At 37.1% G+C, this 17,425-nt stretch overlaps 2 protein-coding genes and 1 long non-coding RNA gene across 4 annotated transcripts in view; 2 read left to right on the top strand and 1 right to left on the bottom strand.

The window, feature by feature from the left end:
• Positions 1–17,425, bottom strand: part of LOC110862640 (vesicular acetylcholine transporter) — a 40,345-nt gene that overhangs the window by 9,363 nt on the left and 13,557 nt on the right. The window contains exons 8-13 of one of the 2 annotated variants that reach the window (XM_022111832.2): positions 17,167–17,369; positions 17,057–17,081; positions 16,878–16,981; positions 16,615–16,813; positions 16,369–16,494; positions 12,925–16,217 (exon numbers count right to left, since the gene is read on the bottom strand). In XM_022111832.2, coding sequence (XP_021967524.1) covers positions 15,742–16,217; positions 16,369–16,494; positions 16,615–16,813; positions 16,878–16,981; positions 17,057–17,081; positions 17,167–17,369 — 1,133 coding nt within the window. In that variant the 3' untranslated portion in view covers positions 12,925–15,741. Of the gene's footprint in view, positions 1–545; positions 641–12,924; positions 16,218–16,368; positions 16,495–16,614; positions 16,814–16,877; positions 16,982–17,056; positions 17,082–17,166; positions 17,370–17,425 lie in introns of those variants that run through there. The other variant, XM_022111855.2, reaches the window with a different exon arrangement.
• LOC110862643 (keratin-associated protein 19-2) lies at positions 6,000–6,969 on the top strand. The gene is made up of 4 exons (XM_022111859.2): positions 6,000–6,160; positions 6,237–6,378; positions 6,451–6,486; positions 6,551–6,969. Exons 1-4 carry the CDS (start codon positions 6,146–6,148, stop codon positions 6,619–6,621), a joined length of 264 nt encoding a protein of 87 aa, XP_021967551.1. The 5' UTR covers positions 6,000–6,145; the 3' UTR covers positions 6,622–6,969.
• LOC118433609 lies at positions 10,672–12,374 on the top strand. The gene is made up of 2 exons (XR_004833467.1): positions 10,672–11,849; positions 11,996–12,374. It is a non-coding gene; the product is annotated as an uncharacterized LOC118433609 (long non-coding RNA).

Raw genomic sequence — 17,425 nt, forward strand, 5'->3', positions numbered from 1 at the left:
TGCCCGACTTGAACTTGAAGTGTTTTGTACGCTCCGTAAAACGAGGTGAGTTTACTTTCGCAGTACATGCAAATATATTTACATTGAAAATGTATGTATACCAAGCTATGAATTATTGCAGTTATAAATTAAATGTCCTCCATACATACATAGCCATCCGTTTCTCTGATTACTGCATAATGCAACCTAGTGGGTGTACGTGTGGGCATGTGTTATTCAACGGGTGACGGTTATACATAGAAATATAAATTGGAAATAGGATTGGCACAAGTCTGTCTCTCTTAAATTGTCAGGAGGAGGACAGACAAGCAGCAGCTCTTAACATATTTGCATATTAAGCCTTCATCAAATATTCATTTGATTCCTGCTTTGAAATCCGAAATGACAAAATTCTTGTCAAACGTTCTTTGGGGTGGGTAGGTGGGATCATAAGTGGTCCTTTTGTATTTTGCTCCCCAAGTAGTTCTCTTCTCGTAACGAGATGTTGGACGAAAAATAAATTCGAATTCATCAAAAAGTACGACTCACTCTGGTCTCCGACTTACCATGTCTTCGCCATCGACGGATAATCCACGGGTGGATCCCAGGGTGGAAGCCCTGTAGATCCTGCCCGGGATATCCGTCACTGTCCCAACACGATCTGGAAACAAAATTAAGCATAAATTGTAAAATGTCATGATGAAATATATTTTTGAAAATAAAATTCTTTACACAGCAACAGCAACCAGCGAAAGCTTCAAAATCCTGGAAAATACTTACGTGAGGTCAAATTTACTCTGATGCCTCCATACATAAAAGAAATGTTAGCCTCGCGGTAATTCAGCGTAATGAGAAGTGATGTGAATGAGTCGAGTAAGCATTTGTACTACGTGGTTGGAATTGTGAAATAAAAACTTCCTTCCTTCCACCCACGTCCAGTGGCCGCGGAATCTGTGGGGACATTAACATTGTAGGATAGGGAAGGGGTTTATATGACATGGACAGATGATGTGGACATCGAATACCCGTGAGGACATTGTCCCTCTGTCCCCTCAAGCTTCCGCTGCCACTGCCCACGTCAATACACATACAACACCAGAATGATGATCATCACGATGATAAGAAGACATAACGACACAATGATGCTGCTCTGCTGGTTTCGGTCTGTGCGTAGGATATCATTCAGTTCAGTCCGACTGGAGAAAGACCCTCCGGTTCTGTAGCTCTGAATTGGGATGATTGAAGCAGTAGTGTTACTACAACGCAACCATTTCCTCTTTTCTGTCGTGCATAAGGCGCCCGGTGAAGGGGGAACTAACCGAACTGGACTGCAAGTCAAGTGGAATTCGAGTCACAAAGGCTTTTCAATGGGGCCAAGACCTGTCGTTTATTCGTTAGAAAAGGTTGTGAAATTGTAAAGAGAGGACGAACGTGCCGTATCGAATCGAATAGTTATTTCATTTTTTGTTCATTCAACGATTCAACCCCAGTTTTGGGCTCAAAACCAAAAGTAATGCGAAGGCTTTGATAAAATATTAACAAACTGGGGCGGAATTGCGGTTGTACATATGTCTGAAATGAGATGAGACATGACTATGAGTTGGTTTAGGATTGACATGCTGATGTAAATATGTAAGTAAGTTGACTTTTTGGAAAAATCTTGACTAGCCGTCAAGACAAGACTTTATTTGTATCTAAGATGTGTTTAAGTTAAGGATGACACCACCATTTAAAAGAATCCATTATGGAAATTGCACTAAAAATCTGCAGCCTCAAGGTCTCGATGATTCAACTAACTCGTATGAATATTGAATGAAGCATTAAGTAAAAATTCTGAAATTTCCATTACGGAAACTGGATGGGTATACAGTCCAAAAAGCGCTTTCTGCCAAGGACATGGTAATTGTCCCAAGAACATTTTGCATCAGTAGGTAGCAATTTGTAGTCTATTTGTGTAGTCCTTCTTACCTTGTAGGTAAATACGTGGGGTTGTTGACTTCCGTTTTCTCATATCTCACAACATCACGTGAGCCATAAAACGACCTTGCATTAAATACGTTCTGCACTGGAGTCTGGTCTGGATTGGATAAAATCTACCGTCTCATGTTCAAAATTCTTTGTAAATATACTCATTTTTAGTCTGTGGTCAAAATTGTATCTGACTTATCGAGATGTGTCATCATCATGCAACTCACGTCCGTCCTCTTCTTTTTCTTAAGCAATAAAGTGAACAAAAGGCTGATTCAGCAGAAGTTCATTAGTGCAAAAATGACTTGTTTTTTTGCAGGATGAGGTTTTCCGTAATTCGTGCCATCTATACAAATTTGGATCTCCGTGAACCACGAAATCTTCAAAAAATCGTGAAGTACTGCGTCGTGCTTTACCGACCGAGTTCTCGCTACGTACGCCCAGCTTATTCCTGAATAAGCTTGATATAAATAATCGATAATCACAAATTATTCCTTCAAGGGCATTGCATTTGATTTATTGTGGTTTACAACTTTTGCGAATCATGATCTCTTTTGTTTAAAAAAAAAACTAAACACTTCCTGAGTATTTTGTACATCCAAATAACGTCACACTTAAGAAATCTCCCAGCGGGTTGTGCATCGAATTAGGTAAAATTTCCTATAAAAATATGCATAATATTTTAATCAATCATTTCTTCTTTACTTGTTCGACAAGGTCAACACGCGGCCGCGACGGCGGTCCAGGATTAAGTTGTTAACAGAACAAAGCCGCAATTAAATCATATAATAATTGTATCTCATTTAAATCATACAAGTTTCCTTGAAGCGTGGAAAGACGACCCTTATTTCTACTATTTTTATGTTACAGTTACACCAGAGTGAACAATTCGATTGCAATCTCAAATTCTCAACATGGAATGTTTCAAGTACATTATTAAGTTCACGGGGAAGGTGTGAGTAGTGGCTTGGTGCAATCATTTTGTAATGAAGTAATGTCATGAGATTGTGTCTCATGAATATATTTAAATGTGACAATGACTTAATACAGACACACGAGTATTACGGGGTGTCTCTATAAAAAATAAAAGGGTTTTAATTACAGCATAATAAATGAGATGGATGGTAAACACTTTTGCTTTGGTCTGATGGGAGTCTACTTGAGGAGGCCTATTAACAATTCAAATGCGTATAACTGTGCTGCCTATTTTTTAATAAATTAAATTACTCGCCCATTTTCTCACGCTTCCGTTCTTGATGGGAGCCCAAGGTCATTTTCATTTCATCTGATGGGTAATGCCAAGACTCTTGAACTTAAATAAATCGTAGATAATAATAGTACGTAGACATATTTGGGTATGAAATGAAATGGGGTTGAGCCTTATGGAATTAAGTCCTTTCTCAAGAAAACTTTTGCCACAATTCACATTTAGTGGCGTGGCCTTAATAACACGCGATTATGATGGCTACGTTTCCATCTAAGTAAGTGCTCATGAATTCCGTACAGTAGGTACTGGATTTTGCTTATGTATGCAGACTGTAAAAATGAAATCGGTGTTATACCATCTTCGGGGACGAATAGACGTCATCTTGCATTAGATAAAGTCCCCAGACGGAACTGAGCTCTTATGTCACAACTTCGTACATGTAACGATTATGACTTTTGTAATGTTTAGAGAAGAATACAGAAATGAGATGGGAGCTGTACGTATGTAAAGCATGCGTCAAGTACAGATGACAAAAAACACAAGAAATCGTCGTAAATACGACGACTCTTAACATGTTCCCTCAAGGTAAAATAAGAGCAAACAAGTATGCTACGCATGATAACGCAGTGAGAAAATCATTGAATTTGTTCCTGTTGTTATCATAATAAACAAATGCAGAGCAGAAACTGTAGTCTTATTTAACCACAATGTGATATGGTCTCAAATTGGCACCTTCTCTCTCCTGACTTCTGAGTAAGACAATAAACTCAAGCCTATTAATTTTTTGTGAAAATGCACCATTATCGTGTTACTGAACTGTCTGAATTTTGTGTAAACGTCTTGAATAAAATGTCCACAACGTATCATTATGTTTTGTTACACATATAATTACAGGCAAAAAAGAAATAGAAATCATTGAGTACAAATCTCAATGACATTTACATTATCTAATTCATTGTGAAGTTTGCAAGTATTTTTACCTGTGGCGAAATTGTCATACTTTTAAAAACAGATTATTTATTATAGTTTCCTTTAACGACTATGCATCAGACTGACTTAATGTTAACGACTCTAATAAAATAGTTATTATTGGTACATATGATCCAGATTTAAATTCATAAATGTATTATGTTTGGGCCGTCATAAAAATGCAAAAATTAATAAAAATTCTTCTTAAAAATTGCCTTCAGCTCAGGATGTAAAACATTTTTGTCAGCATGATCACCACCACCAAGACTCACGACAAGACGTCACTATTCAATGTTAAATTTGATTCGGTCATGGTTTACTAGGAATAATGGGACCATTTGTGCGTAGTGTACAATGTCAATCCCATCTAATTTAAAACCGCAGCGTGGTTGATCTCCTCGCCTTAAAGACTGACCACAGTAATCCTTATGAAAGAGGTGTTGTTGTTGTTTGTGTTGCAAAATGATCCACATTTTTACAATGGCAAGTCCTTCGTACCAATCAGCCCCAAATGTGCAGTCACAACTTCATTATTAAATAAATCTCACTGGAAATGGGATGTTGGGTCGTGTTTCAATTCTCCGTGACTGATTAAAGAATTGACATACGACGACGACGACGAAGGAACAAAAAAATAATCACAGACATTTTGACCCCTGTCTGAATAAATTATGCACCATTTGACGTATTCAGTGTGTAAAGGCCTCAAGCAATTTTTTGTGTGTAATAATACGTATGTTACAAGTTTGTACTACCAGGCTCGCACATTTTTTTGTTCTTATCTAATAAAACGCTTACTTGCTTTTATGTTACAATAAATTTTAAGAGTTGTAAATCTCACCTGTGTCAAAATTGTCAAATTTGCCCGTAAAAAAACGCGTTTCTTCCTGGAGTATTAATTAAGCTCATAATCTCGCATTTTTTTGCGTCTCACTTAATTGGCAAATGCCATGCATGCATAAGAAACAACTATTTTCTTTCTGCAATTGCCACATTCTCCCCTCTTTTTCGTCGCATTTGATAATTAAGCAAGATTAATAAATGCAAATGCAAAAAATGAACCAAGTTGTGTATTTACTCATGTGTCCATGACCAGTAACGCAACAGTTCAAATTTATCTCGCCCAGTTATTAAGTACGATTACATATTTCATTGCCCACTTTATTGAGATGGATAATTGAAATCGAGCTCATAAACAAATGCCACACAATCAAAGGAAACTTGTACGTCTTGGCTCCATTGTCCTACTTACTGTCACGTTTATGTGCATATACATACGTCGTTCAGTTTGCTCATTTATTTCCGCCAGGCTGTCTTCACCTTCACTTTTATTTGCTGAAAAGAATGGAAACAATAATACTGCATTCATTGCGATAAATGGACCAACAATTCAGAAATAACCCAGTTATCCCTGTTTATCTTCCAAGTCTTGGGTAAATCTGCGCCTAAATATTCTTATCCTTATGATGAGAATGAGTAAATGATCCCATTTATGTATGTAGTACCTGCACTTTGTATAGCACGCGGTGGTTGGTGAGTAAGTACCTAATCTGGCGATACCACGTGGTATAAATTACTAGCAAAAGTATTATGCAGAATGTTATATGTATGACATGTTTCAAGTATTGTTACATTGCTTTACGTATTTTCTGTCTTTTTACGTCGTATCATACACAAAAGTTGTGTACCTAGAGTTGTAACTAGAAAGCATTGTTATGGCGTATCGTCGTATAGTTAAGTTAGGTGCCCACCTATTTGTAATTAGTGACAAGAGGTTAGACACTGCATGGATAACTTAATACGAGATGGACGGATGGGCGTATATAGAGTCCATATATGTATGCATAAAGGTATCAATCTTGGTGGTATTCATGGATTTCTTCAAATTGGCCAAGGAGTATATAAACGGGTGAAACGTGCCGTCTCTCAGAATCAGAAATCGTTTTGCTCTGCAAACTCTCAAATCGTAAGAAAATTACCAAGCCCTTTTTCGACTTTCGAGTCAACAAAATATTCTCCAAAATGGTCAAGATCGTTGTAAGTGATAGTTAAAAAAAAGAAATACTTGTGGAAAAATATTTCAGAAATAAAAACGTGTCTTCTTAATTCGCAGGCTATCGTTGCCCTCTTCGCCTGTGTGGCGCTTGCTCTTGCTGCTGAACCAGCGAAAAAGGACGCCGCTGCATCTTCGGACCTCCAAACTGCCAATTCCTTCTATGGTGGGTACGGTCTTGGCTATGGGCTTGGATACGGGGGTGAGTACAATTTTGGAAATTTTTAAAGTAAAATTTTGGAAATAATTTGAAATATTTTCATGTTTTTTGTAGGGTACGGTTATCCAGGATTCTACGGTGGATACGGCGGTAAGAAATTTTTACTTTAATAAATTTTATAGATTTTCATTGCTTTATATACACTTTAAATTAGGCTACGGCGGGTATGGATACCGAGGTTTCGGATACCCAGGCTTCTACGGAGGTTATGGATTCTACGGATAAGTTTTTTTTCCTCACAACTACGACGAGCACCCCGATAAGTATCACAAAGTATTCAATCAATACACTACCTTTTGCCATTTTGACAATCAATAGCAATTATCCATAGTTCGTTTGTCCCTTTATTTGTATGTACATATTGGCGTATTTATTATTATATGCAATTGGCCAAATTTGTTAACTCTTTCATATGAACGTGTTTTTTTATAATTTTGGTTTTTAATTGGTATTTCAAAAAATGTATCATTTACTGAGTCTGCAAGTATTGTAAAAAAATTGACACCCCGACAATATTGAGATTTGATGAATTTTTCATTTTGAGTAATAAAACTAATTGGTTATCAACTGAAATCATGAATTTTTGTGGTGTGTGCTTTATTTCTGTGTACAAATAATAATGTGTTGCGTGTAACAAAATCTATGTACTCGAATATTTCCAAGAATACACTAATTACCCCGATTTTAATAAGTTTCATCCAAGATTTCCAAGTTATAATGAAACTAACTTTTGTCAAAATACTTGTGTGTCGGTATTTGGCCAGAGTAATCTTGCTCGCATCAATCCACAGTTTTTAAAGCCTTTCCTGCTTAACTACTGATATAAACTTTGGCATTTTATACCCCAAGAACAAAAACATGCCGAAAATTTATATACAAAATATAGTTTCCCACAGGGGAACAAAACTCTCCTGCCTGCTCCGTATGGATGGAAGCTACCTTTTGCTTGTACTTAACTATGAAATATGAAAATGCCCAGGGGAGTTTCGGGTTTAAGTTTCCAAGTTCAAAAACCCAATCCCCAAAAACTAAAAAGCAACCGGAGGGTCTTCTTCTCCCCACTCTGTTCTGGTTATTTATTATGATTACTTTATTATACAACAAAAAGCAGCGCCTTCCTTCGTCCCACCCCGGCCACACTTGGTCCATTCATTAACAATAGTTTTTGAATAGAAACAAAAGCCCCGTAATGGCCTTTTATTAAGGTTGGTAGCTGTTATCGCTTGTTTTTAAACGTAAATATATTTATGGACAAAAGTCATACCCTCAAACTGCACACAGTCATCACTTACAATTCATACAGTAAATATGCATAAATGACGAGGAGGAGTCGAATTTTTTAAAAATTAATGGTAATTATCAAAATTATACAAGTATTTAATGGGTTAAATACAATTAATTACAATTATTCTCAAGTTAACCTGATTCCACTTATAAATAATTTTCTGTTAACAAGTTCGTAGTCCTTGTCGAATGAAAAAAAACATCCAGGGGAATAACCTTCCATTGAAGGATTGTCCTTCCAACGCGAGTATGGAAGGACTGTAAATTCTCATGAATTCTCATGAAAAGTTAACAATTTCAGCTGCAAATTATCAAAGCGTAATAGATTACATACACACAATTGTAACAAAACTCGAGGAAAACTCGAAGCTGCTGAATAAGTTACAAGTGTCATGATGAAAAAAAAAACCTTCTGGTGGTGTGGTGCTCATATGTGCTGAATAGAAAATGTTGGTTTGTTCAAGAAAGAGCAAGTGTGAGCAAATGGGACATAATTTTTGGAGGTCTCTTGGGACTCGTCCGAGCTTCCTTTTATCTCAGAACCCATTTTGTACAAAAACGGTCACCAGCCAGCATATTATCCTTCAAGTATACTTCGAACTATAGATGACCCCCAGGTATCATTTCATCTCCAACTTTCTGGTATGTACTCAACAAAGGTCAACGCAGGGTTCAAAACTTGTCTTTGTCATTTACAATGCAAAATTCATGAATAATTTAGCAAATTTGTCGATTTGGTAGTGTCGACTGGCGAAGAAAAGGGAACTGTACATCAGAGTTCGGATGGGAGAAAGGTAGTAGTACCGTAATAATAATTATGATTCCAAATATGTGCATGCCCGTATTTAGTGGCAATGTTCTTGGTCGTGGTGATGAGAGAAGGGGATAAAATGAAAGTTGCGTCTTATTATATTATCCTCGTTAGTTAGATACTAAAAGAGTTTATTACTGTCACCAAAAGTAATTACTCTGGTGAATTCAGTCCCCATTAAACTAATTAACTCGACAGAGACACAATCTTCTTTCCCTTTCTCCGACATAATTAAGGTGAGTCTTGCCTTTCATAATATTGTTGTTATACAATTGCAACTACAATTCCGACTCTTGTGTATATATTCACATTTTTTTAGGAAATTACTTTGAAAAAGAGTGAATTCAGCCCGTAAAAGCATAAAGGAAAGTCCTCTGGGAATAATACGGCTTTTATGCACTGATTGTACAGATGGGAAACAAAAGTACAAAAGTTAGCCGGTAGCATTTTGTCTAGAATTTGTAATTGAGGGCGTTTGTTTATTTATTTATTTATGTTGGCGTTTCGCAACTATTTTTCCCCCTTAAAATTTATTGAGGATGTTGATAAGTACAATGCAGTAGACTAAACCATCTCTTCTTCCTTGGGCTTATTACTATGTATGCAAATTTACGTGTGTAGCTGCGTTGAAAACCATTTTTGAACCAAGTTTTGGAATAAACTGTGCAAATGTGTCCTCATTAACTTAGCCATTAGGTAGATGATCGCCCCCTCCTCGTCCGCTTTCCCTACCGGGTTCGAAGAATTGTATGTGTGTGAAAGTGAAAGGGTCTCCCGTCACATTTTCTGTCCAAATTAACATGATTAAAGGAACAAATTACGCTTGGCAAGGAGTCCTGAGGGAATCATCAAAGCGCTCCTCCCTTCTTTCAGCCCTGTTGGGCCATGCAGAGCCGAGTTCGGTTATCTGATTGTGACGGAATGGAAATTACTTGCTTCCGATTTAAACAACTTTCCTCATTCCAGGCAGAGTAGTGTGTGCGACTGATTGCGAAATCAAAGTGGTAATGAGACCCCTCAGTCGGCAAGTTGGTACATGAATGTATGTACCAACATGTTTTTGTAAAACCCGATTCAAAGAAATCTATTTTCATGCAGAGATCAATACCAATCGTGACATGTACATGTGTAGTTTAACAAGTAAAAATCAACAATTTATAACACAAATCCAAAAAATAAATAGTTTCCTCTCATTGCGAAGGATAGAAACAAGCTGATAAAAATGCAAATGCAATTTCAACTCAAACGTGTCGAATGAACGGGGAAACATCAAACTTTGCTGGTTTTAGAGTTCGAATCGAAATCCAGCCCCCTTTCCTTCCTCTCCAGCGAGATATCAACTTGGAGCGAGATGGAGACATGGAGAGAGTCGTTTCCCCATTACCTAATTAAATTTTCATACGATGATGCACACGCCGGTTAGAGAGAGAGAGATCTCCAAAAAAAGAAACAACCAGCCAACCAACCAACCAACCAACCCTTCGTCATGGTCCCCACATCATCCAAAAACAAATGTTGGTTCAGCCTGCTGTTTTACGGTACGGTTTTGCCAGGGAAGTGATGCATCATACTTATCGTAGGTAGGTGCATGTACCGTGGGTATAAAAACACTGGATATCTCATCTACCTTACATAAAATAACTCCTACACGACTACGTACGTGCATTTAGAGAGGAGGAAGTGGGGAGAAAGTGTGTACGTATTTCACTAAAAATGTTGACATGAGAGGTAAAACTTATTTCTGCGAAATTGGCAAAGGTTTTGATTTCAGATTGGCGTAACACGACTTTCTTCTTGTCCTTGTGCTTTCCCTTGACTTTGAGTTGACATAAATATTTTAATGTCTTGTTTTTTTTGTTCGTTTCCTACTACAAAAATATTGTTACTACTGCCGGGTTCTTGGTTATTTGTTCTTTGAAGTAGTACATAGAACAACTTGTTTTAGTTTCATGTCGTGTGTAAGCTCTGGAAACGTAAACATGTTACGAGAAATGTGTACAAATAAGTTCCTGGGAAGATGGGAGGAAATTCCAGCAGTTTGTGTAGTTTTGTCTACAATCTGTAAACATATGCCTGTTTTTTCGTGTACTAGGGAATATCATTATTCATTCCCACTTTCACCAAATTTTCGAGTGAATAGTTGTGCAATGCTAATTGCCACTTTCACCTGTGGTTTAGAGTGAAATAACGAATGTATGTATTCCCCGTCTGCGCGCCAACCGAGGAGGATTTGCTCTTGCACGAGCTCTCCTAAATTTATTTATATTATATTAATTTTAACTAAATTTAATTGGTAATAACATTAATTTTAATTGGCAATGTGCGAAAATCGTTCTTTATCAAGCTGGTCAACTATTCCAGTCAAAATTTGTTTATTAATTCTTTATTTTAATGTGTTTTTTTTTACAATCTGAATTACCACGCGGCCTCTGTCCCTCACTCCTCGGTTGGTTGGGGAATCAAAAATTGGTTTGTATTTCTAAATTTAGTTGGTTTTTTGTGCATTTTTCCAACACAATTTATAATTTAAGTAAGTTATTAATTAAAACTTGTCAATTGGTTAAATATTGGATTATCTTATATGTATCTAAATTTTACAAACATTACTAGTCTTGGTATGCAACCAACATAGTCGCGCCAGTAGGTAGCGAGTTAGTTTTGTTTTGTTCATCTAGTTAAATTTATAATTTGACGTCGTTGACGGTAGTAGTAATGGCTTAAATAGGATGTAAGCTCACGAAAATATGTGTGCTATGCTAAATTTTTGTGCATTCCCTAGTACTAGTAAATGAGGATAATAAAGGCTATTATTATTATTATTATGTAACTACATGCGATCGTCAGAAAATGCTGCCTTAGTAGAACGTGCATTGGTAAGTGAAGAGAGAAAATTCGATTAGACGTAAAGGACGAAGAAAAGGACAAGAAACTAATCCGAATCCAACTCATCTTGCACTTTTTGTCTGCAAGATCCGCAAAACACATGAGAATCCCACCTCAAAGTGTCAGGAAAGATATTTGTCACCCTAGAATGAGGCAATAAGTGTCTGAACGGGATTAACTTTTCCCGACTCTTTCTTTCTTAATCAAAGGCTCACAAAGTTCGCTCACTCACAAAGACCGGGCAGGCTACGTATTAGCCACCCAACCCACAAAGGGATGCAAGCCATGTGAACGAGAGGGGACAAAAAATACAATAAAAAGCACGACGAATGAACTGGAAACGAGAAAAGTACCACATCTCACATCACATCCGACCCGACCAAACTCTGAAACCGCACAACCACCACCAGCAAAATAAGTCGTACCGACCGACAGAATGCTGCCGGACTTGCGGAACAAAATGTCCACTTATGAGGTACAAAAGGGACCATTTGTGTCGTTATAGGTTCAAGTGGGAAATATTTGTTTATCCGTCTTTCTCAGCTACGTCATCATCACTCATGGCTGCATTTTCTTGTAAGAATAATCATTCTCGTGTCTATCTACTCATTTTTCCTGCAGGTTTAAGAAAAAATGGACTGGTCGCAATGAGAAAAAAAAAACTTTCTACGAGATGAAACTATGTAATTCTAGACCAGGTCCATAACAGGATGAGAAAGTGAGGGAGTGATCGAGCCAGTGAGCGAGTGTATATTTAATGGCACAAACGGGAAAGTGTGTAATGGATGAGGGACCGAAGACGAGATGAGACAGAGACCACATGGGGCCAAAGAGGGAAAGTCGCCCAAGTCGAATGTCATGCTTTCCTCGTCTCCCATCCTTCGTCATAAGTGACGGAAGAGAAAATGTGATACCTCGTTTTAAAAAAAACACACAATTTGGAAAACAAGGTATAGAATTACACCATGTTCTCAAAATAAAATTTCTGAAACAGAGTAAAGTGTTGTTTTTTAATACATGCATATTTGTATTATGAACAACAATTTCGCATTATTTTTTCGAAATTTGAATATGATTAACTCTTTAGAAGTTGCGTAGTAGATGTTGCATTTCCAATTTCAACTTGCACATTACTCGCCTGCCCTCCTGCTGGGTCTGATCCCGTTAAAATTTAATATTTCATGGATGTCATAATATTTGAGGAATGAAATGAGGCGAAAGGGTGTGAGAGGGTTGTGGGATGTCAGTTAGGCAATGAAGTCGGAGTAGAAAGCCAGCCAGTTGGCAAGGCAAAACCACTCTTGACTTAACTTTCATGATGGGATATTCTTGTTACTTTCACTCACTCCCTTCACCACCACCACCACCGCAGACTTCCAACATTAAAGCTCCAACCACCATAAATATACACGATATGAAAGTAATAATATCCATTTTTTGTCAAATTTTAGCTTAAAATTGTTGATATTTACGTACATAAATATCAACAATAGCAGAAAAATTAACGTTTTTTTCACCTACTTTCTTTTACCAATAATTTTATGCGCACGTTAAACTGGTTCACTTTTTTTTATTTTATTGCTCATAATCATGTTACAACCCATTCTTCTGATGTGACATGGACATGGACTTGATTTTTTGTTGGTGTTTATTTATGTGACAATATTTTCTTTTCAGATTCACATCCTCTCTTGATTACATCAGTTTTACATATGTATTTATGTAGCTACTATAACTAGACAGTCCACAGTATTACATGTAAATTATGTAGTGTCTGAATCGTCTTACGCTAAATACAAATATTTATGTATGGCCATTACACGGTCAGGTAATGGCTTATTAATAATAAGTAATAATAGTTAGAATGATTAATTCTCTGATTTTTTGTTTTGTCCTGAACCAACGACAATGTACTAATTTAATTAATAACCAACCAACGACTGATATGATGACGTAGTTATTAAATACTTTACTAGTTCTGCTACACACTAATGCATATTTAATAATGATCGGATTTTTTCTCCATAATTTTGCCTACTACATATTTAATTTGGGTTTTTTTCATTCCTGTACAAATACATAACACCATTTTCACAAATTCTAATGATGCGACTACGAGTGGGTTAATTTTAGTTGAAATATGTATTTGTCAGGCTATGGTAAATATTCTTCTAGAAAAACGTACATATTCACAACATGATCGCTTTTATTCGTAGTAAAGGATCAAAGAAAGTAACCAAAATTAAGTATTTATGCATATTTGACGCTAAAAAAGTAATTGGCTGCTCAAAAAACTGTATGCAAATCGTATACCGTATGGAAAGAAATGGGAAAAAGTTTGTAAATATTTTTGAAATAATGATCTAGTCGAATACTTAATTATGTACCTTATGCTGGCTCTTATCGTAATGCTAAATTAGTAGTATTTCATAGTTTACAGTACAACAAGGATGGTATGTCTGACATAAAATTAGTAGAGCTACCTATAAGTTCTTATCATTATTAAAGAGATTCTAGTAAAGGTGAAATTTTGCTACACTTGTCTGACTAGATTGAACACTCGCAATTCTGCTGGAGTCAAAAAAGACACTTTTGCAGGATATCTCGCCCTAATAAACCACAATTTTTGAGACTGTGATGACGTCCTACTACTCGAAATATTTCCACTTTTCACAAAAACTGCACAAATACATAAGCAACATTTACTATGCTTGATGATGATGATGGCCACTCTAAATTCATGAGTATATAAATGATGACATTTTTAAAAGAAAATGTCTCATATTGCCCCAAGGAACCTTATGCTACTTAAATATGTCCTAGTTTTTATACAAGTTTGTAATATGCTAATGATTTTGTCAATTCCTAAGCATTATTTCAGGCTTGAAGGAACGACATATACCTAATTTTTGGTGGATTAGCCTCGTTTGTTAGCAAATTAGTTAAAATTTGCATTATACTAGTTTACAAACTAGTTAAATTGCTATGTTATTCCTAGTTTTAAATGCAGTACTGTCTTTGTACACAAAATATCTTTTGAAATAAAAATACTCCTACTAGAAATTCTACCCTACAATTATCTATTCAAACGTTTAAAGATATTTTACTTAATAAATGATATGCTATAATATTTCCTATCTGCATATTTGAATCCTACTGCTTAGTTAAATATGTAGATAGATAGATTATGTATGTACAGTGAGTCACAAAATCTGACCAGGATAAGACTGATATATTTTTGATATTCGTCTTCCCGGTCAGAAATGCGAAGACATGATATGTGTCGATTTTGGTTGATGATTCGATTCGGCATCGATTATAATTACTTATTTTAATAGATATTTCTCCTTACGTTATGATTAAAAACTGAATTTTATACCGATGATTAAACTGTTGACTACATTACCAAGTCCGAATTGCTTTAACCTCGAAAAAATATACATAATCTTTGAAAATATTAGAATTTTGATTTTCTGAAATCTACATACTTATGAAAATTATGTCACTACCAAAAATGAATATAAATATGTTATTAACTAAATATTATGTCTTATGAGCGCACCTTTCGAGTTTATTATCCGTTCAGCCACAGCCAATGGATTATTATCCTATTTATTGATAAAAATCCATAAATTTTATACGTGTCGTAGAGTTAATTTAGGTTCTCAAATTGTTTTCTACTATGATCCAAACCAAACCCCTTTGAAAGTTCTGATGATGAACGAACAAGGGATATGTAGTTTTGGGTTCTACAATTTTGATCAGATTATTTCCTTCCTTTTCTAAATACATCTTCTGTATTATGTACGACGAGACGATATTCCTACCATTTTTCACTTATTACTATGTTTTGATACTTGATATATTGTTTCCTCTTCGTATTCAACCTAAAGATTAAAGAGTGACGAACCCAGAGTGGAAATCAAGGTTAAGGTACGTTATGTTTTTTTTCTCGTTAAGTGGCCGCGGAAACGTGGAGACAAAGGGACAATGACCCCACGGTTGTTCGGCGTCCCCATCATCTGTCCATCATATACAAACCCCTCCCTCCCCTATCCTACCGTGTTAATGTCCCCACGGTTTCCGCGGCCACTGGACACATAAAAATGAACAACGGGGAATAAAATGAAGGGATATAATCATAGATAAGATAGGCTTCATATATATTTGTGTAGATTCAGATATAGATTCAGGATGAGAGGAGAGGATGATATCTTAAAGAAAGATTTACCGTGCTCAAGAGAGAGTGAAAGTCCATTAAAGGGAAGAAGTCGAGAAATAAAACTCTTTTCTCTCTCTCCGTGACCATTTTCTCTAACGGAACGAACGACATTTATTTAGTCGTAGATCTAATCCTATCGGCTTAACTAATTGGCTCTGAATGGGTTGGATCCACTACCACCACCACCACTTTTAAAGGGATTAGCAGGTTGTTGAGGTTGTGTTGGTTCATCACCCCACGAAGCCGCGTATTGCCCCCCTTGCTGCCCTCCTCCGCCAGCTTGCGATGTACCATTCGAGTTCATGGCAGTCTCTTGAAAAGTGACGCGATGTCCGCCACCTCCAAACTCGTCGTCATCGTCCTCCAATCTCCCGTACGATTTGCTGTAATCTGGAGGCACCCTGTCCTGCATGGCGTAAGTTTGGTACTGCTTGTCAGGTGGGTCCTTCATCATAATGTGTGCCTCATTCGCGGCATCTCGGAAACTTTGATCGTAAATGTTTCTAAGCATGTAAAGCATTGGGACGTAGGCCAAATTGACCACGGCAATGCCCACGTTCAACGCGGTGAAACCGATCGACTCCATCACGCTGCCTGCAATGATGGGACCGAACGCGTAGGCTGGAATGGGAAACAGATTGATTATTTAGTTAGTTAGGTGGGTGCATGGGAGAAATGATAACGCTGGGAGGATTTGAGTTGGCGTTCTTTTTGCATGAAAAATTTGCAATTTTTAGCCAACTTTAATCAATAGATTGGATAGAAACCGTACCGAATGAGTAAGAGATATCCGCGATGGCATAAATGCTCCCGTACACGGAGACGTATCTGGAATCCACCAAGTAACCTAGAGTCGGCAGTAGAGCTGTGTCGATGAGGGCGATACCAAAGCAAATGCCTGCAAAAATTATGCACGCTTTTATACTAACAGTAATACCCGGGCAGTAGCTCACTAAATACTTGATATTTTTTTACTTGTAATAGTGAAATTTGTGATAAAATGTATGTATTTGCATACCTGATAACGGGATCATGAGGACCCAGAACGATTTTGAGAAGGGGATCATCAGGCAACAAACGCCTTCCAGGGCTAAACCACCAGCTGCCATGGCGTACTGATATTGCGGGTATTGCTTGGATAACTTGACCGTGACCACTACTCCCAACACGTGGGGTATGAAACCTGGCAGCCAGATCATCCCTTGCTCTGATTGACTCTGAAATTCAAGTAAATTTTAAGATTATACTAAATGCTAAACTAATTTAAATCTACAAACTTACCGAACCCATCGTGTCCATCATCCAAACTGAAATTGTTGGTTCGAGGAATGCAAGCGAGACATTGGCCATGATCAGGGCCCCAGAGCAACATGCAATGTATGGATCTAAAGAAAAATAGCGTCATATGAAATGGTTTCACTTACTTTCACTTGGGGAAATTTCGAAAAGAAATAACTCACCCATAAAAAGTGTCCAGATTGGAGTCTGTCATAACGAAAAGCAAATATATTACTTAAAATTAACCGATATGAAACTGAAATGTGTAGTTTAACTCAATAGCTCAACTTACCCCTTTAGGCTTTTGTACGCCAGCATCTTTCTGCTGCCTCTTTATTGGTTTCATCACAAGCCACAGTAGTAATCCATCGATAAGACAGACCAAGGAGAGGATGAGGAAGGGAACTTCTTTTCCAGCCAGGTCGTACAAAACCCCACCGAACGGAGGGGCCACCAAGCATCCAAAGGAGATGAATGCCAGCGCAATTCCGAGAGCTATATGAGATGAAGGGAGGAAAGTTAGCGGATTCGGACAGCCAAACTATTTATTA

The sequence above is a fragment of the Folsomia candida genome, unplaced genomic scaffold, assembly GCF_002217175.1.
Source record: "Folsomia candida strain VU population unplaced genomic scaffold, ASM221717v1 Fcan01_Sc063, whole genome shotgun sequence".
Classification (NCBI taxonomy): Eukaryota; Metazoa; Arthropoda; class Collembola; order Entomobryomorpha; family Isotomidae; genus Folsomia; species Folsomia candida.

Excerpts from the sequence above, each read along its gene's own strand:
- LOC110862643 (XM_022111859.2), top strand. Across the intron at positions 6,379-6,450 it reads CTATGGGCTTGGATACGGGG|GGTACGGTTATCCAGGATTC; the intron begins GTGAGTACAATT and ends TGTTTTTTGTAG. Across the intron at positions 6,487-6,550 it reads ATTCTACGGTGGATACGGCG|GCTACGGCGGGTATGGATAC; the intron begins GTAAGAAATTTT and ends ACTTTAAATTAG.